The following is a 26,490-nucleotide window of genomic DNA, read 5'->3' as shown; positions in this document are numbered from 1 at the left end:
ACAGTGGCGGCTCACCATCCATCCATCCATCCACCTGTTGCTGTGTCCGTGAACTCGCGTGCTTGCGGTCTTTGAACTATACGTACGATTATGTCATAGTTATATACGTGATAGGATGATGATGAGCGTCCTACTATACGAATAGACCTAGGACTTCATAATATATAGCTCTATAGATAGAATGCGCTTGGCCAAGGAGTTCACAACATTGCCATCCGGAAGTATAACGGACCAACACATAAACTCTGTGTAACCATGAACGTTTATAGTCAGGTTGATACAGTTTAGTGAGAACAACTCACAAACGCGGATGGCAAAAACAATAACAAAGGCCTGAGTGACGTCATCTTCGAACTATCTATAGATGTCTCTGGAATAGAACACATTGGGACAGTTTGGATTATTGGTATGGACTATTGTCATCTATTAGTAAATGATAATGGGATGGACTGGAGAAGCTGGTGTTAATGATGAAGATGATGAGATGACGATGCATGTGGTGGTGGTGGTGTCGAGGATGATGATGGTGGTGGTGATGATGACGATGATGAAGAGGAGCAGGAGGAGGAGGAGGAGGAGAAGGAAGAGGAAGAAGATGTGGAGGGGGAGAATAAAAGGAGGAAATGGAAGAGTAGTAGGCGTAGGAGGGCGATGAATGACGATGATGATGATGATGATGATGATGATGATGATGAGGATCCAGCGAGTTCCTCACTACAAATACCTATTATTATTATTATTATTATTATTATTATTATTATTATTATTATTATTATTATTATTATTATTATTATTATTATTATTATTATTATTAATTATCATGACGAAGACGACAACGATGATAATAATGCATCTCTAGAAGAAAAAAAAAGCACCGAAGACACGAATGGGGGGGGGGGGGGGGGGTGTTATTAGAGAAGCTATGAAATGTGAGTAAGTTTTTTGTCCCAAAATACGTATGATCAATGTGGTATTTAAAATAATATCAAACTACCCAAATGAGGTGGTCATAGTAGTAGCATGTATTGATTTTGAGGAGAAAAGCTAAAAAGTAGGAGAGGGGAGGTCGGAAGTGAGGGGGGGGGGGGGGAATATTGGATAATGCAGTTGGTGAAACAGCTGGTGCGGAAGACAAAGAAATGGTATAGTTTAATGGGGGGGGGGGGGGGGGGGGGGAGGTTTCAAATTTCTCAGCCCATTATTGCCTTCTATATTTTCCAATAATTTACGGGAACGTTAATTTGTAAATGAGGGTACTTTCTGTTGATCCTTCAGAAATTTGTGTTTAAAAACAAATGTTGAACAGTTTGTAATGTGGGAATTGTTGTTTTTTTTTTTTTTGTCTGTTGTTTTCTTGTTTAATTGTCTTGGTTTTGTTTGGATTTTTTTTTTTTTTTGCAGTTTTTAAAAAAAAACTTTTTAAAAACTTTTTTTTTGTCTTTTATTTTGTGATTTAAATAAGAACACACTTGTTTTGTTTGTCTCATCTAACAAGCCTCTGATTGTTTCGAAACTTCAATTATCATCGTCGTCATCATCATCATTATTATTATTATTATTGTTATTATTATTATTATTATTATTATTATTATTATTATTATTATTATTATTATTATTATTATTATTATTTTTATTAGTTTTATCATTATTATGCTTTCATTATTATTATTATTATTATTATTATTATTATTATTATTATTATTATTATTATTATTATCAATTTTATTAATATTATCATTACTATGATTTCAATATCATTATATTATTATTATTATTATTATATTATTAATTATTATTATTATTATTATTATTATTATTATTATTAATTTTATTAATATTATCATTACTATGATTTCAATATTATTATTATTATTATTATTATTATTATTATTATTATTATTATTATTATTATTATTATTATTATATCATTATTATTATTATTATTATTATTATTATTATTATCATCATCATCATCATCATTATTATGATTTTTTATTCTTTATGTGACTCAGCAGCTTATTATATCGATACAAGGATAAAGGCATTTACTTGACTGCAGGGCATATTTACTTTCATAATTTGAAAGGCCGTGGGTTCGAATCCCTCTTTAAGTCCTTGGAAAAGACTCTTTACTCAGATGTAAAATGAGTACCTGGTCGTTAGCGGCGTTGTCTTAGAATAAAAAATTGTAATATCGTCTACTAAAGTCTAACAGGCGGCATGTCTCGTCCTACTTGGTGTAACTATTGGCTTGGGACCTCTTTTAAAGCGCTTTGAGCAAATTTACTGGCAATTTATTGCACTATAGAAAAGCTCATGCTTTTAAAACTAGTTTGTCTGTTTATATGACATGGATGCTTTTTTTAAATGGGAGAATTCTTGAGAGAGAGAGAGAGAGAGAGAGAGAGAGAGAGAGAGAGAGAGAGGGGGGGGGGGGAAGAAGACTGCAAACCTTATCTAATCAAATTTCGTAACACATCGCATCATTAGCCTTAGATTATAACACAGCGTTCATTGTTTGTCATTTGATATCAGTAGATAAATTTAACAAGATAGAGTGAAGGGAGATCGGTGAAATCGCGTGATACATCAAAGATACAGATATGTATAACGCAAAAACAATATCTTATTTGTGCACCTGGTAATTAGAATGATGATTGGAAAGGTGTATTTCTCTAGGAAGAAAATGTTGTTATACAAGTATGCGTTGCTCAGAATGGGACTCGAATCCCGTACCTTCCGATCCGAGGGCGAGTGGTACACCACTAGACCACATAGCCGCACAATTACATTTTCCATTTTTGTTCAATTCCTTTATCAACGTGTGTAAGTTGTCATGATTGATATGCCATATAGACATGCCAACTTAAAAAGTTAAAAATTCGTAATTTTTAGGAAATATGAAAAATAGTAGTCGCTTTGGTGAACAAATGGGGTCCCGATAGCTCAGTTGGTAGGGCTCTCGCTTCACACGCAAAGGGACCAAGATCGAAAATAGTTAATTTTATAGAACAACAATTTACCATCACAGGGATTTAATAACACTTCAAAATCCTTAAAATTATGGACGTCGACATTAACTTTCATTTTCAACAAGTTTCAAAATGACTTAGAGATGCTCATGGAAGTTCTGAAACTGAAATTGGAGCCAAAATTTCGTAATTTTACGAAATTTTCGTAGTCGTAAGCAGGTCAGAATATTTGCAACACATAAATCATTAGAAGTAATTTTGACCAGCAGTTAAGCTTAATAGCCAATATTCTCATCACAAACATATAACATAGAAACGATTGAGACATTGAGTATGCTCCGGTGTATGGGGTGAATTTTTAATTCAGAAAAGTGAGTGGAGCAGGCACTTATGTTGGTGTGATGAGAATATTGGCTATTAAGCTTAACTGCTGGTCAAAATTACTTCGCGATGGTGGCGAACGAATCGGCGATCTCAAGAAGTGGGTGAGAGAGGGATCTAGAAATGACTTTGGGTTTGAAACGAATATTTTTGTGTTCGTGGATAGCTCACACGGTAGAGCCACGCTCTCACCTGCCAGGCGGAGTTGTCGTACCAATAAAGTCGCAGGTTCAAACCCCACCACCGCCGCGAAAAAAAAATTTTTTATTCTCTATTGTCTTCTGGCACTTTTCTACTCACTTCATATCTTGTTGTTACCAACATAAGTGCCTGCTCCACTCACTTTTCTGAATTAAAAAGTCTATCGCAAAGCACTTTCCGCCAAATCTAACAAACTCAGCTAACCATTCACTGCAATCGCTTCACACACACACACACACACACACGCGCGCACGCAAAGGGACCAAGTTGGATCCCAGGTGCAGTCGAGATTCACCCCCCCCCCCCCCCCCGCAAGGCAGAGAATGGGTAGTTGAGTCGTAGAAGAGGCCAAGTTATAAAATGGTGGACAATGGCGAAAGGATACACACTGGTATCTAGATCGTAGCCTTCGTGAACTTATAGCCGGACACTGACCAAAAAATGACGTCAAAAGACAAGTCTTTGGTCACAAAAGAAAACAAATCTTGAGTTGTATTCATTAGTTCAACCAATGGGATCATAAATTTGTTTCCTTGAACACAACTAACGGCAACTCACTTGGCTGTGCACAAACCTAAAAATTGACGTCAAAAGATAAGTCTTAGTGGGTTATTGTGTAAGGGTACTGTTGAATATTTCAGACATTTCTCCTTGAAGACGAGAGAGAGAGAGAGAGAGAGAGAGAGAGAGAGAGAGAGAAAGAGAGAGAGAAAGAGAGAAAATCAGGGGTGGGGGAAAAGGACCTTACGTTCAAACGCATAATATCCAATCAACCAAATTTACGACAGGGCTTGTGAAAACAATCATGCGTAACTTATTCTAGAAAGAATCTCAAATGTTCATAAAAGGCTTTGATTTCTATACACTACGCACGTTTTGATGTTTTTAATTGTACACATCCATTCTAAATCACGGTTCATGTGTTTCTATTGGTCTTACAGACATATCTTAATACCTTCTTTGTACGACTGGTTACACGACCTTTATCAGAACTGCCAACTTGAAATTTTTAAAAATCGTAGTTTCCAAGGGAAAAAAAGAAAATCCCACTTTAAATAGCTTTAGAAATAAATAATTTGCCCTCACCATGATCTCGAAAATGTTCCAAAGTCCTGACTATGGGTTCTGAGGATTTATTGAGTCAAAGAGGCGTATGTATGCAGTTCTGAAGCTGGAGCCAAAAATTCGTATTTTTACTAACTTGTCGTAGTACTAGGCAGGTCTGCTATGTCATAGTATGTATCAAAATTTTTTAAATAATTCCTTCGTAACTCTCTCTCTCTCTCTCTCTCTCTCTCTCTCTCTCTCTCTCTCTGTGTGTGTGTGTGTGTGTGTGTGTGTGTGTGTGTGTGTGTGTACAACAAGCAGCCTTTAAGACATACAGTGGGCTGTTATCAATCACAGCCTTATCAACGAACTCGGTCAATTGATAACATTGTAAGTGGGTAGCTAGAATATCATTCCAACCCTCTCCATAAATAGTAATGCGTCATGATATATAGTTTAAAATAATCATTTTTGACGTCAGATTATCAAACGTTAAATTTCACTTAAAAATAGATTTTTAAAGAAAAAAAAAAAAAAAGAAGTATCATTTAAAAAGGTTTTGAACATACTTTTTATTCAAAGATGACACGATCACCGCACCAGGAAAAAATGAAGATTTTTAGAGGATGAAGCATATGGGAGATAAGGAAGAGGAGAAGAAGAGGCTGACTGGAAAGTGGGGGGAGAGAGGGAGAGAAGGAGGGAGGAAGAAAAGGAGGAGGAGGAGGAGGAGGAGGAGGAGGAGGAGGAGGAGGAGGACTAGAAGATGAAGCATATGGGAGATGAGCTGACGAGAAAGTGGGGAGAATGAAGGGAGGGGGCAAGGAGAGAATGAAACAGGAGATACGTTAGGAGAGAGGAGGATAAAAACTTGAGCTTGAGCTTTTATAATATAGCGCAATATCCAGTTAACGCGCTTAAAGCGATTTACAAAGGGTCCCTGACAAACAGCAACACGTCACACGAGACATGACATGACGCCAGTTAGACGTAAGGGCATTTTTTTCGACAGAGACAACGCTGTGAACGGCCAGGTAGGTACTCAGTTTACAGCTGAGTTTGGCGAGAGAATAAGAGTATAGGAGCCTTTTCCAAGGACTCAACTACGCGCCGAGGTTCGAACCCTGAACCTTCCGATCCGAAAGCGAGTGTCATACCACAAGACCACATAATATATATATATATATATATATATATATATATATATATTATATATATATATATATATATATGATGGTGATGATGACGAGGACGATGATAAGCCGAGAAAGAGATTGGCAACGTAACATAACAGGTAACTGTACAGAACGACTATCCGTCATACATAATATATTATATTGCAATTAACAACATGACAAACTAATGTGGTTTGTGACAACCTTGTAAAACCAATGTGTTGTCAAAAGGCAATAAATGGACAGTTCGTCAACAAGAACGATAACTCCTAACCCTGAGGCAAAATGCGTGTAGTTCATATATATATATATATATATATATATATATATATATATATATATATATATATATATATATATATATATATAATTCACAGCGACTCCCATCTCATTCGTCAAATCATACTTTTAATTAACTTTTAAAATTTTACGAGTTATCTTCCTTGTTCACTTTCGTAAAATTAATGGCATCCATCCTTCCAAGAATACTTAATAAAAGGTTGTCAAAATTCAAATGTACTTATTATTATAATTACATGTAAAAAATAAATAAATAAATGGGTCTACATACAAGGAACTGTCAGCGATTTAAATGTAACTATTTATTACATTTAAAAAACATATAAATAAGGCAGGCCGACGTGTACTTATTGGAAGGTCTGATAACCCAAATTGTGGGTTCATTGTTGTTAGGGAAATAATCTCAAACTAAACGCATAATATAGTCCATTTCAACAATATTAAAACAAGCCCATAATCGCGTGCCCGTCGATTACTGTCTATGGCTTCAAAACGTTATTACATTGGGGGGTGGGGGGGGGGGGGGGGGGGGAGGGCTGCTGAAATTTGGGATTGATATTCAACGATATGAGACTTGTGTCAAGTTTTCGTGTTAAAAATGGGAGCGATCTGAATTCAGCGACGTGTACATTTATGCAAGTCTGACATCCGTACCCAATTATGGGTCGAGTTTAACATTGTTGTAATGGACAATATTTTGCGTCTTTTTTTTTTCTTTTAGAAAACCTGAATATAGATAGAATGCGCTTGGCCAAGGAGTTCACAACATTGCCATCCGGAAGTATAACGGACCAACACACAAACTCTGTGTAACCATGAACTTTTATAGTCTGGTTAATACAGTTTAGTGAGAACAACTCACAAACACGGATGGCAAAAACAATAACAAAGGTCTGATTGACGTCATCTTCGAACTATCGCTCCCATTGACATACGAGTGGATACACCATAGCGCAATGAAAACAATTAAGGAATGTTTGACAGACTTTTTTCGTTGCCAGGAAATAAAAAGTCTGGTGGAAGAAGCGGGCTAAATGGCAAAAAATATTCTGACTGTTAAACGCTTAGTAACGCTGGAATCAAAATAAAATAAAATAAAATACAAAAACTAAATAAATTTTTTAAAATCTATTCTTTTTTCATAAATAAAAAAGTAAAAAAACAACAAACAAAGGATAGGCCAGCAATCCGACTAATAGGCATTTACTGACGGTGACTATGGGTAGAGAACACGTCTTTCAGGTGATGAAACCATCACTCATTGCCCCTGGGTTCAGTCGAGGCTATCTTATGACCCTGCTCTGTCCCATAGGAGTGATTGGGTAGCTTTGTCTGTTAGAGATGGTGGAAAGTACTTTACGATAGACTGGCGTCCTATCCAGAGGCGCTATTTAACGCTACATAAACCGCTCCTTGGATATTGTGACCCAACAAGATGACGAGAGCTAATTATAACGTAGGCTTTGATAACAGTGATGAAAAATGAGTTGAAAATTACCCCCCCCCCCCTTTTTCTTTTTCAACCCTTTCATATCTCTTCTTCAGTAATCACAAGCTCATCTCTCTCTCTCTCTCTCTCTCTCTCTCTCTCTCTCTCTCTCTCTCTCTCTCTCTCTTTCTTTCTTTCTCTCTCCTTCCCAACCTTCCTCATTTCACTCCAACTTCGCCGCATCCTCCTCCTCCTCCTCCTCCTTCTTCTTCTTCTTCTTCTTCTTCTTCTTCTTCTTCTTCTTCTTCTCTCTCTCTCTCTCTCCCTCTCTGACACACACAGACATTTTTTTAACGATGAACGTATGGTATTTGCCTTTCCTCAACTTTCTAAGAGCAGGACTACCTTTTATAGGATGAAAAGTCAATATAAAAGGTGTCGGAAATTTGCAATTTGCAGCTATGATATTGAGACAGTGTGTGTGTGTGTGTGTGTGTGAGAGAGAGAGAGAGAGAGAGAGAGAGAGAGAGAGAGAGAGAGAGAGAGAGAGAGAAGAATAAGTCGAAGAGTATGAAGTAATTGATTGTGAATAATACTCACGAATTTTGACTTCAGTAGAATCCATCTGAAGGACAATCGACTCAATCCTGTGTATTTTGTTGCTGATCGATTCTGTTTTCTCAAAAATTGCCTGGCATTCCTCGGCCAGATCACAGAACAGATCATCGGCATGTCGTACCAGACTCGCAAGTTGTACGAGCACCCCGATCACTGCATTGTGACAAACTGCAACATGACAAATTTCTTCATGTTTTTCTTCATCTGTCAGCTGCCTTCTACCCAACCAAGCTGGTTGAATAGAGCGATCTGCAAGAGGCATTTTTCCTCTTTTTTTTTCTTAATATTTATTTCAAAAAATTAAACTGCATTGGGAATTAACAAGTTACCTACAACACACAAGTTTAAAACTTGACATAAATCCGTGACGAATCACAAATCATACAACTTGGTAAATCCAACAAATCATAAGAAACAACTTTTGAAATTCAAACGTATCCATATTTATTCAGACTTCGTACCGACACGAACTTAACAACTACACACACACTTTATTAAGTCCACGACGAGCGAATTCAGCGTGTTGTCATTTCGCCCAACACCGTCCGTCCTCTCGCTACCTGTACCTGTCCAACGAACGCACTTGCTTGTCACAACTCTTGACGCTCAGTGCCCATTGCAATGCATTTTTCCAAACCCACCAACACCAGGTAAACTTTGGGCCCCTCTCGCGTTTGACTTTGCGGTACAGGGAGAGTAGACCAACGCTGTTCCAGTGATCAACTCCTCCCCCCCCCCCCCCAACCTCCTTCCCTTACTCTACGCTGTAAGTTTTGGCCGTAGTAATTTACCTGTCAAGGTTGCTTTGCGACGCTTGGGCGATTGTCTCGGTCAATAAACTTGACTTTATCCTCCCCAAAAGATCCAATGATCCCCTTTGAATGAATTGTATTTAATGCTTTTTTACCCGTAAAACACGGGACAAAATTTAAAACATAATATTGTTAATCTTAATCTTAGTCTGTTACGGACATCACAGCGCAAAGTAAATAAAATACATAATGATTTTGAGTTCTCCAATCAGAACGCTACATTTTGACTGAAATCTAAATAAACCTCCGTGATTACTTGATTGATTTTTTTTAATCATGCTTCTGAATGAAGTGTTACACCTGAAGCACTAGCTAGCTACCCAGCTACCTGTCCGCTGACCGCCCGACTGGACAACAATGGACAATGACAACACGATTTGAAAGCCGCGGTTTTGTTGGAGCAGGACAACAGTTTGAAAGGTTCAGGGGAAACCGTTAAACAAAGCGGGACAACGAAGTCTAATTTCAGTGACAGATGCACCTTGTGGAAGCTAATGAGTTAATTTGTGGCCGATAGAGAACCGTGACAATGGGAGGGTGTCGTTGATGTCAATTCAGTGTCAAACCAAATAGAATAAAATAATTAACGGTGCTAATTAATCAAATAAAATAATGAATTAATCTCTCTCTCTCTCTCTCTCTCTCTCTCTCTCTCTCTCTCTCTCTCTCTCTCTCTCTCTCTCTTATTCTTCTTGCTGGCTAGAATTGTTCCGACAGTTTAGAACCAGTAACTAAATTACTATGCGTCATTACGAGGGAAGTGACGTCACGACTGTTGAAGCGTAGCCATCGTTAACTTATAGCCTGACACAAGAACCGTGGCCTTCGTAAAGTTATGGCCTGATACTGACCAAAAAATGACGTCAAAATGCCAGTCTTTTGCCACAAAAGAAGACAAATCGTGAGTTGTATTCAATAGTACAGCCAATGAAATGACTTGTATCCATGAGTTCTACTAACGACAACTCACTAGACGGTGCAAAAAAAACAACAAATAATGACGTCAAACTACCAGTCCTTTTGGATTTCAGTATCAGGCTGACATAACGATGGCTACGCAAGAACCCTCTAGGACTGGCAGTTGACGTCACTTTTTAGGTTTGTGTAACGTCTGGTGAGTTGTCGTTAATAGAGCTCAAGGTAACAAGTTATTTCATTGGTTGAACTACTGAATACAACTCACCATTTGTTTTCTTTTGTGGCAAAAGACTGGCATTTTGACGTCATTTTTTTGGGGTCAATGTCAGGCTATAACTTTACGATGGCTACGGTTGAAGCCTATTGACATGAACATGGTTTATGTGTATCATGAGATAGAGATTATACATCGTGATGATTTTATCTTTAAAATAATTTTGTTTCGTCAAATCGCATCGAAAAGAGACGCCACCATTTTTAGCACGTGGGTTGTGCGTCAACCTTCCGGTTAGCGAGTCTGACAATGAGGTGGGAGTACTTGCATTGAATCGATACCACTTAGTGGTTCCTCTCATTATTTTTTAATACAATCGATTTCTTAAAATTTATATGAACCATTTTCCTATTCTTTACACTGGGAAAGAATTCTTGGATAGGCGATAGAAATATACAAAATATTAAATGCAGAATCTCCCCGTGCCCAAATAAAAAGCTCCGTGGAGTTTTCTTACGAAATTGTCTATCAAATAGAAAATGAGTTCAACTTTTATTCAACATTTGTATTGACAACATTGAGTTGATTGACTTATCATCACGTTCATTGAACGGACAACTATGCTATGCTATATATATATATATATATATATATATATATATATATATATATATATATATATATATATATATGATGACCAATCTTTATTGTCCTTTTACACGACAGAAATGAGTGCTCCATGGGTGGTCTAGGGCAACGTGAACACATTTTCAGGTCTGATAACTGAACATCATAATGGGTTTGATTTAATATTTGTTGTTATGGACAATATTTCACGATGGTTTGAGAGTACTTCCATTACAACAATGAGCCCATCATAACGATTTGGATTATCAGTATCAGACCTGTAAATAAGTACACGTTGGTTTGAGAGTATGTATTTCCATTACAACAATGAGTCCATGGCAATTTGGGTTATCAGACCTGTAAATAACTACACATTCGTTTGAGAACATTTCCATTTCAGCTACAACATTTAAACTACAAAAAATTGGGTTATCAGACCTACCTATAAGAACGCGTTGTTCTGAAGAATTACAAATCAAAATTGACACTAGTGTACTTGTACAAGACAAGAGGAATGAGATATAGTATAGTAACGGCAATAAATCTTAGACCGACCTCTATGGATGGATAGCACCGATCTCACCTTTACTTTACGCAGGTCTGCCAACTTATAATTATAATTCTTAAAAAATCGAAGTTTTCCAAGGGAAAAAATAACCTCTTTGTGTATCTTAAGCCTTTATATACATGACCAATTCACCCCCGCAAAATATTGAAATTTGCCTCAGTTAGATTTTGATTGATGTATTATTACACCAGGGGGTCCCGATAGCTCAGTTGGTAAAGCACTCGCTTCAAACGCAAAGGGACCAAGATCGATCGCGGGTGAAGTCGAGTTTGTTTTTTGTTTTTTTCTGATTCCCCCCCCCCCCCCCGTCCACCCAGCGGTGAATGGGTAGCTGATTGGCGAAGGACTAGCGTGCGTTCTATCTAAAGGATAGCAAGCAATTGCAATTGTCCGTTTCACACTATAGAAATGGGGATATACTCTGGCTCCACGGACCCAATGGCTCTGAAGGATTACTTTTTAAAAACTGTATTATGACAAGAAAATGATATTTTCAATATTTTCTAATGCCAGCGTTACTCTGCAGTGGGAGATAAAAAGAAAAAAAATTCGTAATTCTACAAATAATTTGCAGGACGTCTACTGTCTACCAGATGGCCAGGTGTTGTCTCTTCCTTCCCCCCCCCCCCCCCCCCCCCCCACCCACACCTACATACCTGGTTCAGGTGTTTATTTGTCTATAAATCAATAGTTATGGTTTAGAGATGTGACAATGAACAACTACCTTAGGTGTTTATCTTGTGAACATGTTATAATAGGAAGAAAACCCAACAACAATGTGTCCTAAGGGGGGGGGGGGGGGGGGGGGGGTGGAAAAAACGCGATGCTTACGAAGTTGGGCGTTTATTAGATATATATATATATATATATATATATATATATATATATATATATATATACACATATATATATATATATATATATATATATATATATATATATATATATATATATATATATATATATATATATATATATATATATATATATATATATATATATATATATATATATATAATATATAATAGATAGATAGATAGATAGATAGATAGAAGAGAGAAGAGAGAGAGGAGAGAGAGAGAAGAGAGAGGAAGAGAGAGAGAGGAGAGAGAGAGAGAGAGAGAGAGAGAGAGAGAGAGAGAGAGAGAGAGAGTTAATTTTTTAAAAAAACCCCTACAATCTAGATGAGAAATGTGATGTTATAGTGTGACGCTAACATTATTAATATCACCTACATTATCATAAACCATAAATCCTCTGATTATATAGACACAGCCCATTGTTGTATCAACATGCTGTTATCACGGTGATAACACACACAAACACCAATAATATTCCAACCACAATGCAAGTTGTGGTATTGTGTTTATTCCAAATTTGATAACATACACACGTACACAAACACAAACACACACCTATAACATTCCCATCACAGTTGCGTGTTGTGTTGTGTAATTTCAACCTTGATAACACACCAAAACCTCACTGTCTAACTTTTAAATCATAGCTATATCAATATCGGCCCCGGCCCCCTCTGTCCATTCAGCAGCAAATGGGTAGCTGGGTTTCATATATTTGATGGAAAGTACCTTGTGATAGAATACCGCCAATAACTTTCCTGACTAGGTGCATGTTGTGGTATCTTGTTTATTTCAGTTCAGCCAAATATCACACTGAAATCTCACTGCAGAGCTTTGAAATCATGGCTGAGAAGAATTTTAAAAATAGGGAAGAGAAGTGTGACGTAAAAAAACAAAAACTGGTTCCTATTTCATTGGAAGTGTAAAATCACTCTTCCGGAGGACTGAATATATGTACTTGTGTAATTGATCTTCTGGTGTCAAGAGTGATGGCATCTTATTTTCTCGTCTAAATATAATATGCTGGTCGTCAATAAAGATCATCCATCCTCGCTCTTTCACATCCCTTAACCCTAAGAATATGCCTCTGCATCCTGCTACTTAAATAGTTATGTTACCTTTATGCAGACCTGCCAACCGGGAATTGGAAAAAATCGTAGTTTTCAGGGATTATAGCACAGTAGACATGATAACTAACATTAAAAATGATCAGTTTGTGTTTAAATACAGTAGATTAATGACTTAAAATCCTGTGTGCTATCTCTGGCAACAAAACTTCGTTTTCAAGAAGTTTATTGAATTGAAGATCTTTATATAAGCGTCAATTAGGACCCAAATTTTCGTAGTAGTTGGCAGATATGCATATGTAACCTACTAATTGTTAGCACTCTGAAGGACTGGTTACATAACACTCCCTAGGATCTAGGAACCAAAAGAGTGGAGAGTTTGATGTCACAACTTTTCTTCTTATTGACGTACATTGCCATCTTTGATAATGACTTAACATGCAGAATCCTTTTTTGTTGCTGTTGTTGTCTATTTGAAGATTAAAAGAAAATTACTATTCATTTGTGATTATTCCAATTCCTTGAATTTGGACTTCGCAAAGTCCCAGGTTGAGAGTTTTTTTTTGACAAGATGAGGGCAATTTAAATCGATCGATATTTGAAGGACAAGTTTTCTGGACAAATTTTAAAATATGGGTTTTTCCATAGTACGGCAGATCTGGTGTTCAGGTGTTGTGGTAGGTCCCTTGTTCTAGTTCAGCTCTGGCAGTGCAAAGTTGAGGTCTTGGAAAATACTCTTTACTCACTTTATCTCACTGCACTCAGGCGTAAAATGAGTACCTGGCCGGTGACAATGTTGTCTTTGCATGGGTGCCAGCAGGAAGAAGTGCTGAAACCTGAAACTAAAATCTCGACACTTTGCCAAACCTGAAAATGTTCCTACTGAAAATGCGGCCTAAACTTTACTCTTATTTCATCACCGTTTTTAAACCATTATTAAATGATTACACAGCAAACATATTGACACAATGAGGAAATTAATTTGATTTTAAAACCAACTTATAATACATAGTGAAATACTCACAGTGCAGTTGTCTCTCTCTCTAGGGGAGAATTTTTACCGATGCTATTAGGTTATTTTACTCAAAACACTGAAACCGGAGGTATTTGACTTCGAGATATGGCGAAACCGGAATTCCGGCATGAACTGGAAAACTGGCACCCATGTGTCTTTGTTGAAAGAAAAGAAAATTAAATAATCAAGTCTCGCCCTTCATGTTAAGTGTTGCTGTTAGCTTGGGACTCCTCTTTGTGTAATTTGCTTTTGAGCAGTTTTAGTGGATATTGTGCTGTACATTACTGAACTACAAATGTGTCATTTGACAATAAGATGTTTGTCTCAAAATCGTTACTTCCACAGTATCGAATCTTTGATCAAACAAGCAACAAGACTGTAATAACAAAAGTAAAAAAAAACAACCAAAAAACTGATTTGAATAAAAGCTTTAAATAACATGATTTATTTACCTAAAACAACATCAAAAAAAAAAAAAAAATGTAATCAACAAAAATCTCAACACTGTGTCCATGTTGCTTAGATTAATCACGGCATCACTTGCAATCTCAACACTAATATTAATATTCATATGTATATGATACTTGCGATGTAAACTTCCATTAAAAGATAACATTCATCCATCTCCTATTAAGCAACCTTCATAAGTACATCACTCGTTGGATTCTAGTACACCAATTTCCAACATGCTGCCATACACACAGCACGCTGGAGATGGGTGATGAGTGAATGTTATCTATATACGTCTTTACCTCCAATGAACATCGGATTTCGGCACACTCCAATTCTAGCACGCTTCTTGGTTTCCCCCAAGAATGTGACAGAATCCAGTGAACTCTTTATATTATACTTACACAGAGAAAACTTCTACTACCTCTCATAACAACTCTCAACCATCATGCCTCAATCAACATTCTTAAGTATGGGGCAGCGTGGCTCAGCAGTATGGTCTTAGCTTCGTACCCGAAAGGTACAGAGTTCGATCACCCGCTGCTGCACTGTGTCGCCTTGAGAAAGTCACCTCACCCTAGCTCACTTTGCGGCTGACACCTGGGATATTCCAGTCTTCCCTTGGAATAGACCCTTAAGACAAATTTCCCCATGGGGATAAATAAAGGGAATATTTATTTATAATTTATATGATACTTCAATTGTAAAATTCCACAACTACCCAACTTTCTGATATCAAGCAACATTCATGACGATACTAGCAATACAAACACACGTTTATATTTCTTAATAAAACAATCTGTGTCATTTTAACTCAAACACCACACAGAAGTATACTGAAAGCTTTTATCCATTCTTGTTAAGCTACACACATAAGTACATGATCCATACACTGTAAACTTCCATCTATACCTTTGAAAACTCCTTGTCACCTAATTTCAAGTTCCATTCATAAGTATACGGTCCATAGGATACTAAAAAACAAAAAAAGCAAAAATTGAGCTTTTATATAGCGCAATAACCACTAAACGTGCTCAAAGCGCTTTACCAGTGATCACTGGCTAACAGCAACACTTAACATTTAGGACGGGACATGACGCCTGTTAGGCGATAATACAATTTTTCGGACAGAGACAACGCTGTTAACGGCCAGGTACTCATTTTACACCTGAGTATGGTGAGAGAATGTGAGTAAAGAGCCTTTTCCAAGGACTCAACTATGCGCTGAGCAAGGCTCGAACCCAGGACCACATAGCCGCATATAGACTTCCATTCATACCTTTGAGAACTCCCTGTCATCTGATTTTCAAACTACATTCATAACTTTGGGATAGACTAGCATCCTATCCTTTTTTTAACATTCATCCATCTTGCACCAAGCAACATTCAATGTTAACTTCCATCCATACTCAATGACAACTCTTATCCATTTCTTGTAAACCAACATTCACTCAATATAAACTTCCATCCATACTCGAAGACAACTCTTATCCATTCTGTGTAAAGCAACATTCAATATAAACTTCCATCCATACTCGAAGACAACTCTTATCCATATATTCCATATAAAGCAACATTCAATATAAACTTCCATCCATACTCAAAGACAACTCTTATCCATTCCATGTAAAGCAAAATCCACTCAATGCAAACTTCCATCCATACTCGGAGACAACTCTCAATGGTCTCATTTCAACAACATTTTCCTGAAGTCTTCATTGCTCATAGCACCTGCTTTGCTTCCACTGGTCACATCTCCTGCGTCACCGGATGGTGATTTTAATGAAGAAGAAGAGGATGCGGATGAGGATTCGAATGAGGAGGATGATGGCCCTTGTTGCCTCACAGATCTTGGGACAAGAGACACTTGTGTTCGTGATTTGCCCCGCCTTTAGAAGATAAACAAAAACAAAACATAACAAACAAAAAGAATTTAAAAATTGCTTTGTATTTTGAAAGTTTAATTAAATCAAAATAATTCTGATCATGATAAAAAAAAAAAAAAAGCAGGGTGGGGGTGGGGGAACTTATCTATCTGAACAAATTACCTTTCATAAATATCATTCAAAAACTGTTTTCGTTAGAATCTACTCTCATGATTACCACTAAGGATATTTCTTTTTCCCCCCTTAATTTACTATAAAAATAGTTTACACTTGTTTACATTCCAAGATCTTATTACAGCAACAGACTTTGCCAACCAACCCTAATCATTCAAAAAGATTTATCATATTTTCCCCAATACTTAGGCTGATTTTTCCATATTTCCCCCCTAAAATTCATATTTTCAACATCATCAACTATTCAAATTTAATAATTACAGAATTTTTAGAGCAAAACCATGTAATGCCTTTCGCAATCATCAGTCTGGCTACTTAGAATCATATCAAACTGGAGACAATTTAATCATACTTTAACTCTTCCACTTTTTTTTTTACAAATCCTGACCTTTTGCATTCAGCATAATTTAGTCAACATTCCCATATTATCATATTTTGGACCCAAGGATTACTATACTGAAGTATAGTTGTCCTTGTTTGGACCTCAAAGCGAATAAAAACATGAGAAAACATACTGGCTGGCAAACCTGCAGAAAGAACGTGCTAATTCTTTCTCTGCTGTCATCTGGTTTTTAACTCGTGTATTGATGTTTTTATTGTTAGCTGAAGAAGGGTTTTGAGCCTGAAATGATCCATGTTTGGTATTTTGTTCGATTTTTGAAACTATTATTTTTGTTCATTAATTTTTACAGTCCACAGCTTCTAGCTACTGACTATCACTATGACCTGTGTTAATTACTATACCCCTCTTTGTTAACAACTAGGACAATAGGATTCAATAGTCTGTCACATCCGCCCAGCAACCAGCAGCTTGGTTCTAAACAAAGAAAATTGGTACTCTCTATTCTTCAAGCTGGCTAGAACTTTTTTTTCATGTCATGGGTTCAGAATGTATAAAAGTCAAAATATGATCAGATTTATAATGTTTTTCTCCTCTGGATACACTTTTATGGTCCTCGGAGAACAAATATTTCATAAGGGCAAAGATGGAGATAATGGTGTCCGCCATGTTCCGATAGTCTAGAACCAGCTACTATGCGTCATTACGAGGGAAGTGACGTTACGACTGTTGAACCCTGTTAAACTTTTAAAATCAAACTAAAATAGCGGGTAAGCTTGATACAGTGCAGTGCTGGAAAGTGAGCTAGGGCAAGATGTCTTGCTCAAGGCTGCACAGTACGGCAATATTCGATCACAAAGCAAAGACCATACCATTAAGCCATGGTATTCCAAACATTGGTCTCAATATTCATATGTTACTGTGAATGACATAATCAGTCAGATGGTGAAAAGGTTTGAACTGAGATATTGCCAAGTTTAGTTAGAAGCTCAATTATTTTTTTATCCAAAATGAATTCTTGTCATAAATTATTAAATAAACCCTTTTTGTAATTTTCGGGGAAACATCAAAGCTTAATTTCACTTCTAAATATATTTTTAAGCTAGTCAAATTGAAAAAGTATGAAATTTGAGAAAAGTTGCTGGATACCTTTCCAATACATCTGACCATAACTTCATGAAAAACCCCCCGATTTACTTCAAATAAAGATTAAAATGCTCTGGTGAGCATTTTCTTTCAGAAAATGAAAAAAAAAAAAAAATTTAAAAAAATGCAAATCCAAATTTTTCACGTTCCCACTGATTATGACACATATTATTTTTTAAAATTGAAACATTTTGAGTGCAAGATTTAAAATTAAAAATGACATCCTTTTGCAGCAGCACCATAAGATCCCGTGTCCTAGGCATTCCATGAAGGGAATATAGATAATCAATCAAAAAGTGTCTGATGTCAACAGGAATCATCCATGTTGTCCAAAGTGAGCAAATTGGGGGTTAATAATCTTGCCCAAAGAAAAAAAAAATGCAAGTGCCTGAAGTCGAACTCGGGACATTCAGGATCACAGTGCAATGCCTTAACCACTTGGACACTTCAAGTGCAAGACACCCTAAAAAGATTTTTATTCCCTCACAAAGGTGTGCATGACAAAGTACTTATCTATATTGACCTTTAGTATCTCAAAGCTCAATCAGTGTCTTTAAGTGCTTGTAGTGACGATATGATAAAAAATGTTATCAAGTTTGATTCAAGAGTAGGGGCAATGCTAAAATAAGGTCAAGGACAATCAAAAAGGGTCCTTTGGTAAAGGAGATAACGAATGATGGTAGATTATCTATCAAGATAAAGGAAAGCAGGTAAGAGATTGTGATAAAAGGTAGTTTTTCTGACGTTTGCCACAAAATACTCTAATAATAAATCATTTGGAAAAATTAATGAAAAATTTGTTTTCATTAATTTCTATCAGTAGAATTAAAAAAAAAAACAAAACAGAAAACTTGAGCTTTTATATAGCGCAATATCCACTAAACATGCTCAAAGTGCTTAACAAGGGACCCTGACCAACAGCAATACGTAACATGTAGAACGAGATATGATGCCTGTTAGGCGATATTTCAATCTTTTTCCAACAAAGACAATGATGTACACAGCCAGGTACTCATTTTACACCTGAATGTGAGTAAAAAACCTTTTCCAAGGACTCAACTATGCGACCCTCAGAGCGAGATGCATGGACATTCCTGTCTGAAGGCGGGTATCTGTCATACCACTAGACCACATAGTTGCACAAAATCCTATATAACTACTACAATTTTTATGCTAGATCATCAGTCTTTGGTTTATAATAAACTTTATTTTTCATTATTTAGCTCAGAAAAACTGATGAAAGCATAATTTTTCCTAGTCTTTTCCAAATAGCTTGTTATTGGAGTATTTTTGTGGCGAGCGAGCTTCATATCAACGACCTTCTGGCACAGCACCATATACAACAAACCTCTAGGCCAAGTCAGCCGGAAAATAAAATTAACGATTAAAAAAATAATGAAATGAAATGTTGAGCAGAAAATACTTTGATGGCGTCAAATTTTGTACACAACTGATATTATTATCTTGTTTTAAGTTGGAATGAATTTTCAATTAACAACCATTTAAAAAATAAAACAAGGGAAGGGTAAGCAATAAAAACTTAATTTAGGCGACGTGTCTGTCTCTGATTATATCCCTTAGTTGTATCAAACACTCCTAAGGGGAAGTAATACTAAGTTGCTAGTAGAAGTTGTGGACTGTAAAAAGGTAATGAAAAAAAATAAATACAAAAAAAGTGGAATGTTTAGCAGACCTGCCAAATTGAAATAACTTCAAATTTAGTCATTTTTATGTCAATTTTTAGTAATTTGACAAGGAAATTAGTAATTTCTGAAATTGTATACAAACAACCACAAATTGACATTGATGATCACTTCAACATTACATCATCATGCTTAGGCACTGTAGAAATGCTATTTTATTGTTATTATTATTATTATTATTATTATTATTATTATCATTATGATCATCATCATCATTATTATCATTATTACAATTATTATGATTATTTAAGTATTACTGAGAATTTAAAATTCGTAATTTTCCAGAAAATGTATTTTTGTAATTGGCCATGAAATTTGTTTAAAATTCGTAAAATTACAAATAATTCGTAAAATTTAGCAGGTATGTGTTTGGGGCTTAAAGCCCTTCTTCAGCCAATACCAAACACAGTAAAACCATTGTTAATTAACTTAAAATCCAGGCAGACAAATATTTGGCACGTGTTGTTCGAAGATAAAAAGAACTTGAAATGTAAACAGTTAGAAGCGTACTGTCTTAATTTTTTTTTCTTTTTCGGACAATGTCATATACATTTTTTTGTTGAATACTTTAAACGGTCCACAGCTTCAAGAGGTTTAAATATAGTAGTTACTTAATCAGTTTCCTAATTGTAGGCACCTTCTGGCTGGGCTGCCAACCCCAAATACAAGAAAAAGTGTAAGATTGCTTGTCAAAAAGAGTAAGATCTGAAAAATGTTTGTTTATTTTTAAGCGTTTTACGGCGCCTGCAACACATTAAGGTCATATCAGCGCCAGTCAAAAGGAAGAAAATGGGAGAGTAAAAATATTATAGATTTACAACTAAAAGCACTCAAGACAAGGAAGACAGGGGAACTGGTACAAATAGGGAACAGATGTAGATTCCAAGAGCACACTATCATTGTACTTAGTTTGAGATCACCTAAAAGTCTCATTCAGACACAAGCTCAGGTCCCCATCGAGAGGAATAAACTCAAATTTTTACAAATCATATATAATATGTAAATAAAATATAATGCAGAGCGATGATTTTCAAGAGAAAAAAATATCATCCCCCACAACTATAACTATACATTCGACTGTTTCCCTCCCAGCCAGGGCCAAGACCAAACAAAGTAACCTCATTCCAAGACAAAGACAGAAAGCATGTTGGAAAACAGATAAAGGGGGATAGAAGACACAGTGCCTCCCTGCCCACTATGGGTAGTCAAGAACCCCACCCAGAGATCTGGAGAAAAAGTATACAATTTGATTATGTAACCCTTCAGTTATCTCACTTCCTGCCAAATGAACAATTTTGGAAATAATTTCCATAACAAGTTTGTGTTGATTAAAAAAGTTCCACAAGCTTATAAGGAAAACTTGAAAATAAAATTATGAAGCAATGCAAACAAAGCACTTAAAAACCTTTCAAACAATATTGTTAAAATAAACATAACAGGAAGCATGGAGAATACTAAAAAAAACTAATGAGAAACAGAATAAAAAAAAACTTTTAAAATTAAAATGTTAAGATTTTGTTTATTCGTTTGTTTTTAAGGGTTTTACTGTGTTTGCAACACACTTAGGTTATATCTTCTTCTTCTAGGTTCCATGCCTGGTCCAGGCTTCGGATACTGCATGAATTATCTCTCTCCATTCCTCCCTGTCTCTTGCCTTTTCAAACAGCTCTTGGATTGTTAGGCTGGTGAAGCCCTTCAGTTGGTCTATGAGTGTTTTTCTTTGTCTCCCCCGGGCGCGTTTACCAGGTATTTTTCCACAACTTGCCAGGTATTCATTCTTATCTTTCCTTACTATGTGTCCGAAAAAGGATAGTTGTCGATCCACTATTAAGGGCATTAGTTTCCTTTGTTGGTATGTTTGTTTTAGCACTTCTTCGTTCGTTTTGTGTGCAGTATACGATATTCTCTGCATCCTTCTCAAGCACCACATTTCAAAAGCTTCAATGTTCTTTTGTGTTTCTGCATTTGTAGTCCAGCTTTCGCATCCGTATAACAAGATTGGCCACACGTAGCACTTCAAGACTCGGAATCTAATCCCGAACGACATCTGTTTGTTTTTCAAAATGTTTCCCAGGTCCATGAAGGCCTGTTTGGCTTGAGTTATTCTTGCTCGTATGTCTCGGTTACATCTTCCATCTGTTGTCACTATTGAACCTAGGTATTTAAAACTTTCTACGTTGGTAAGTTGCTCGCCGTGAATCGTTATATTGCAGGTGTTGTTGTTTTCGGGGTTTTTCTGTATTACCATGCATTCCGTTTTGGTGATATTCACTTCCATTCCCTTGGCTTCACTATCTACTACCACTTTGTCAACAATCTTTTGAAGTTGGATTTCTGATGTTGCAATGAGTACCGTATCGTCTGCGTATCTTATATTATTTATGTTGTGACCTCCCACTTTTATTCCCTCCATATTATTTATGCCCCTCATGATTGTTTCTTGGTATAGATTAAACAGATCTGGTGAGGCAACACACCCTTGACGGACTCCTTTCTTAATAGGAATGGAATTTCCTGTAGAGTTTCCGATTTTGATAGATGCCTGCTGGGTGTAGTATAATGTTTGCATGAGTCTGAGGTCTTTCTCATCAGCGCCAATGGAGTGCAGTTGTTTTAGTATTTCTTCGTGGCGTACTCTATCAAAAGCTTTTTTGTAGTCGACAAAACAGAGGTATAGTGGGGTCTGAACCTGTATAGCTCTTTCACTTAAAACACGGAGGAGGTATATTGCGTTCCTTGTCCCTCTGTCAGGTTGGAATCCATATTGTTCTTCTGCGATTTCGGGTTAATCTTATTCCTTAGCCTGTTGATAATTATACGCAACAGTATTTTGTTGATGTGGCTTATTAAACTTATAGTTCTAAAATTTTCGCATCTGACTGCACCTGCTTTCTTTGGTATTGCTATGAAAATAGAGTTACAGAGATCTTCTGGAATTTTCCCAGTATTGTATATATTGTTGAATAATATGTGAAGTTCATCAATTGCTAGATCTCCTAGGCTTTTTAATACCTCTACAGATATTTCATCAGGGCCTGTTGCTTTACCATCCCTCATTCGTTCCATGGCATGTTCAATTTCACTTTTGGTGATGTTTGGTCCGCTTAATGGTTCTTTGAATTTCAGTGGTGGTTCATTTCTATTTGGATCATTGTACAGTTCGCCTATGTATTCTACCCATCGGCTTTCTATATGTTGTTCTTCAAATAGCAGTTCCCCTTGTTTGTTTTGGATACAACTTCCTGCTGCTTTGCTTTTCCTTTTCCCTGATAGTTCTTTTATTCTTTGGTGAGCTTGTTGGGGGTTGGGTTTGTATTCTCTTTCGATTTCGCAGCATTTCCAGTCTAGATAGTTCTCGTGTGCCTCGATGCATTTGGATTTAATGTGGTTGTTCAATGTTTGGTATTCTGCAGACCCTCTGTTGCATTTTCGTCTTTCTTCAAATAGGTTTAGAATTTCATTTGTCATCCATTCCTTTTTGCTGTTTATTTGAGCTATTGGTAAATGCTTTTCTGCAGTTGCTTTGACACACTTTTGGAATATATCAAATTGTTTTTCACATTTTTCATTATCAGGTTCACTTTGGCTTTGTATCATGAGTGCATTTTCAAATTCTTCTCTCATTTTTGTTTGTATGCCATTGTCTTTGCATAACCTGTAATCCCTCTTTATTCTACCAGCTGTTCTCTGAATAGCTTTAAACTTTATCCTTATTGTACAAACAACTGGGACATGGTCACTGTCTACATCGGCGCCTGGGTAGGTTTTGCAATTTAATATGCCATTTCTGACTCTTGATGATACTGCTACAGGTTATATCAGCGCCAGTAAAAAGGAAGAAAATGGGATAGAAGAAAGTTCTGGAATTACAATTAAGGAACAAATAGGGATCAGATGTAGATTCCAAGAGCATACCACCAATGTACTTAGTTTGAGATCACCTATAAGTCTCATCCGGACACAAAATCCAACAAAGAGGAATACACTCAAATGTTTACATTATACATTAAAAATAACAAATATAATAATACATAACTGAGAGATGATTTACAAGGAAAAAAATATCATCTCCCAAAACAATAACTATGCATTTGACTGGTTCCCTCCCAGCCAGGACTCCGAACAGGGACAGGACAAAACCAAGTAATCTCATTCCAAGACAAAGACAGAAAGCATGTTGGAAAACAGATATAAGGGGATAGAAGACACAGTATGTACCTCCCTGCCCGCTATGGGAGGTCAGGATCCCCACCCATGTTAAGACTTGATTCTCATGAAAAAACATACAATCTGAGAGAAAAAGCAAACAATCTTACAAAGGTGAAAAAAGCATTTTAAAAAATAGAAATTTTTGGCCTACAGTTGGCAGCCCTGGGTGCCTGTCATCATTATTCAGACATAAATTAAGGCATCAAAACAATCTAAAAAAAAAGAAAGAGGAAAAACGATAAAACCCCCCCCCCAAAAAACAAAAAACCCAAACTTACAACTCTGTTTCTCGTTTTCCACCCCCAAGAGAGGCCATTCTAGGGGGAGGGTCCATTCGAGTTGACAACGGAGTCTTCCTCTCTGGAGGGTTACTGATGGCTACTGATATCACATGCTCTCCAATTTTCAAGCCATCCGTCTTCACAACGGCTTGTGAGGCAAATGTCTATGAAAAAAAAAAGACAAAAACAATGGACATGTTTATCACCAAGTCCAAAATTGACAACTCATATCAGGGCTGCCAATGTCAATACAAGAAAAAGTGTCAAATTGCTTGTCAAATACAAGAAAAATGGTAAAATTGCTTGTCAAAAAGAGTAAGATTTGGGGGAAAAGTGTACAATTTGAAAATATCACATTTCAGTCATCTCACTCTGTCCATGAGTAATTTTGGAAAAAATTAAGTCTTTTAGGGTTTGAAGGAGTGAAAAATTTCAGAGGTTTGAGGAAAATATGAAAAAGAAAAAAATATGAAGCACAGTGCAAACAAGCTGTTATTTACACCCATCAAACATTGTTAAATAATATCTTGTAGGAAGCAAGGAGGCTGCGAAGTCTCTTAAGAACCGCACTGATAACCATTTTGACTCCATTGATAACCCTTTGACTCCATTGATAACCATTTTGACTCCATTGATAACCCTTTGACTCCATTGATAACAATTGACTCCACTGATAACCCTTTGACTCCATTGATAACCATTTGACTCCACTGATAACCATTTGACTCCATTGATAACAATTTGACTCCATTGATAACAATTGACTCCATTGATAACCATTTGACTCCATTGATAACCATTGGGACCATTGATAACCATTTGGCTCCAGTGATAACCATTTGACTCCATTGATAACCATTTGACTCCATTGATAATCATTTGACTTCATTGATAACCATTTTGACTCCATTGATAACCCTTTGACTCCATTGATAACCATTTTGACTCCATTGATAACCCTTTGACTCCATTGATAACAATTGACTCCACTGATAACCCTTTGACTCCATTGATAACCATTGACTCCACTGATAACCATTTGGCTCCAGTGATAACCATTTGACTCCATTGATAACCATTTGCAGAGACGCCAACTTTAAATTTGGCTCACAGGAGTTTCAGACACCACTCGTAGGAATTTCAATGCCGAAAGAGGAATTTCCACACACAAGAAAAAGGAATTGGAATGGTATTTGGCATTGTGTTTACATATTGTATAGTTCTAAATAGCTAACTGATTAGAATTAAATTATGATACATAAATATATTGCCAAATACAATCCCAAAGTTTCCTTATTTTAAATGAAGTAAAGCGCCAAAACCTGATGGTAGAGATTGTAGTACTGGTGGTAGTGAGGATGATGTGGTGTTAGTGGTTGTAGTAATAGTGGTAGTGATGATGAAGATGTGATATTGGTTGTTGTAGTAGTAGTAGTGGTGGTAGTGATGATGATATGGTGGTGGTTGAAGTAGTAGTGGTAGTGATGATGATGTGGTAGTGGTTGTAGTAGTAGTGGTAGTGATGATGATATGGTGGTGGTGGTGGTTGAAGTAGTAGTTGTAGTGTTGATGATGTGGTGGTATAGTGGTTGTAGTAGTTGTGCTCGTGATGATAATGATGTGGTAGTGGTTGTAGTAGTGGTGGTAGTGATGTTGACGTGGTGGTGATGGTGGTTGTAGTACAAATGGTAGTGATGATGATGTGGTGGTGGTTGTAGTAGTAGTCGTGGTAGTGATGTGGTGGTGGTGGTGGTTGTATTGTAGTAGTAGTGGTCGTGGTGATGATGTGGTGCTGGAGGTTGTAGTAGTAATGGTAGTGATGATGAAGTTGTAGTGGCGGTTGTTGTAGTAGCAGCAGCAGTAGTAGTAGTAGTGGTAGTGATAACGATGTGGTTGTGGTGGTTGTAGTAGTAGTGTTAGTGATGATGATGCGGTGGTGGTGGTAGTAGTAGTAGTAGTAGTGGAGGTAGTGATGAAGATGAGGTGGTGGTGGTGCTTGTAGTAGTAAAGTGGTAGTGATGATGATGTGGTGGTGGTTGTAGTAGTAGTGGTAGTGATGATGATATGGTGGTGATGGTGGTTGTGGTAGTAGTGGTA

General features: G+C 36.6%; 2 protein-coding genes across 2 annotated transcripts in view; both read right to left on the bottom strand.

Moving 5' to 3' along the window:
• The window catches only part of LOC144967409 (uncharacterized), a 76,880-nt gene extending 67,571 nt beyond the window's left edge, over positions 1–9,309 (bottom strand). The window contains exon 1 of the mRNA XM_078904575.1: positions 8,106–9,309. Within this exon, the coding sequence (XP_078760701.1) occupies positions 8,106–8,385 (280 nt within the window). The 5' untranslated portion in view covers positions 8,386–9,309. The remainder of the gene's footprint in view (positions 1–8,105) is intronic.
• Positions 9,310–14,620: 5,311 nt separating this feature from the next.
• The window catches only part of LOC144967407 (spliceosome associated factor 3, U4/U6 recycling protein-like), a 50,574-nt gene continuing 38,704 nt past the window's right edge, over positions 14,621–26,490 (bottom strand). The window contains exons 22-23 of the mRNA XM_078904572.1: positions 24,391–24,557; positions 14,621–16,543 (exon numbers count right to left, since the gene is read on the bottom strand). Coding sequence (XP_078760698.1) covers positions 16,342–16,543; positions 24,391–24,557 — 369 coding nt within the window. The 3' untranslated portion in view covers positions 14,621–16,341. The remainder of the gene's footprint in view (positions 16,544–24,390; positions 24,558–26,490) is intronic.

Source organism: Berghia stephanieae, chromosome 3 (assembly GCF_034508935.2).
Source record: "Berghia stephanieae isolate SIO BIC M18660-M18661 chromosome 3, UCSD_Bste_1.3, whole genome shotgun sequence".
Taxonomy (NCBI): Eukaryota; Metazoa; Mollusca; class Gastropoda; order Nudibranchia; family Aeolidiidae; genus Berghia; species Berghia stephanieae.
This window is presented reverse-complemented; position numbering and strand designations above follow the sequence as displayed.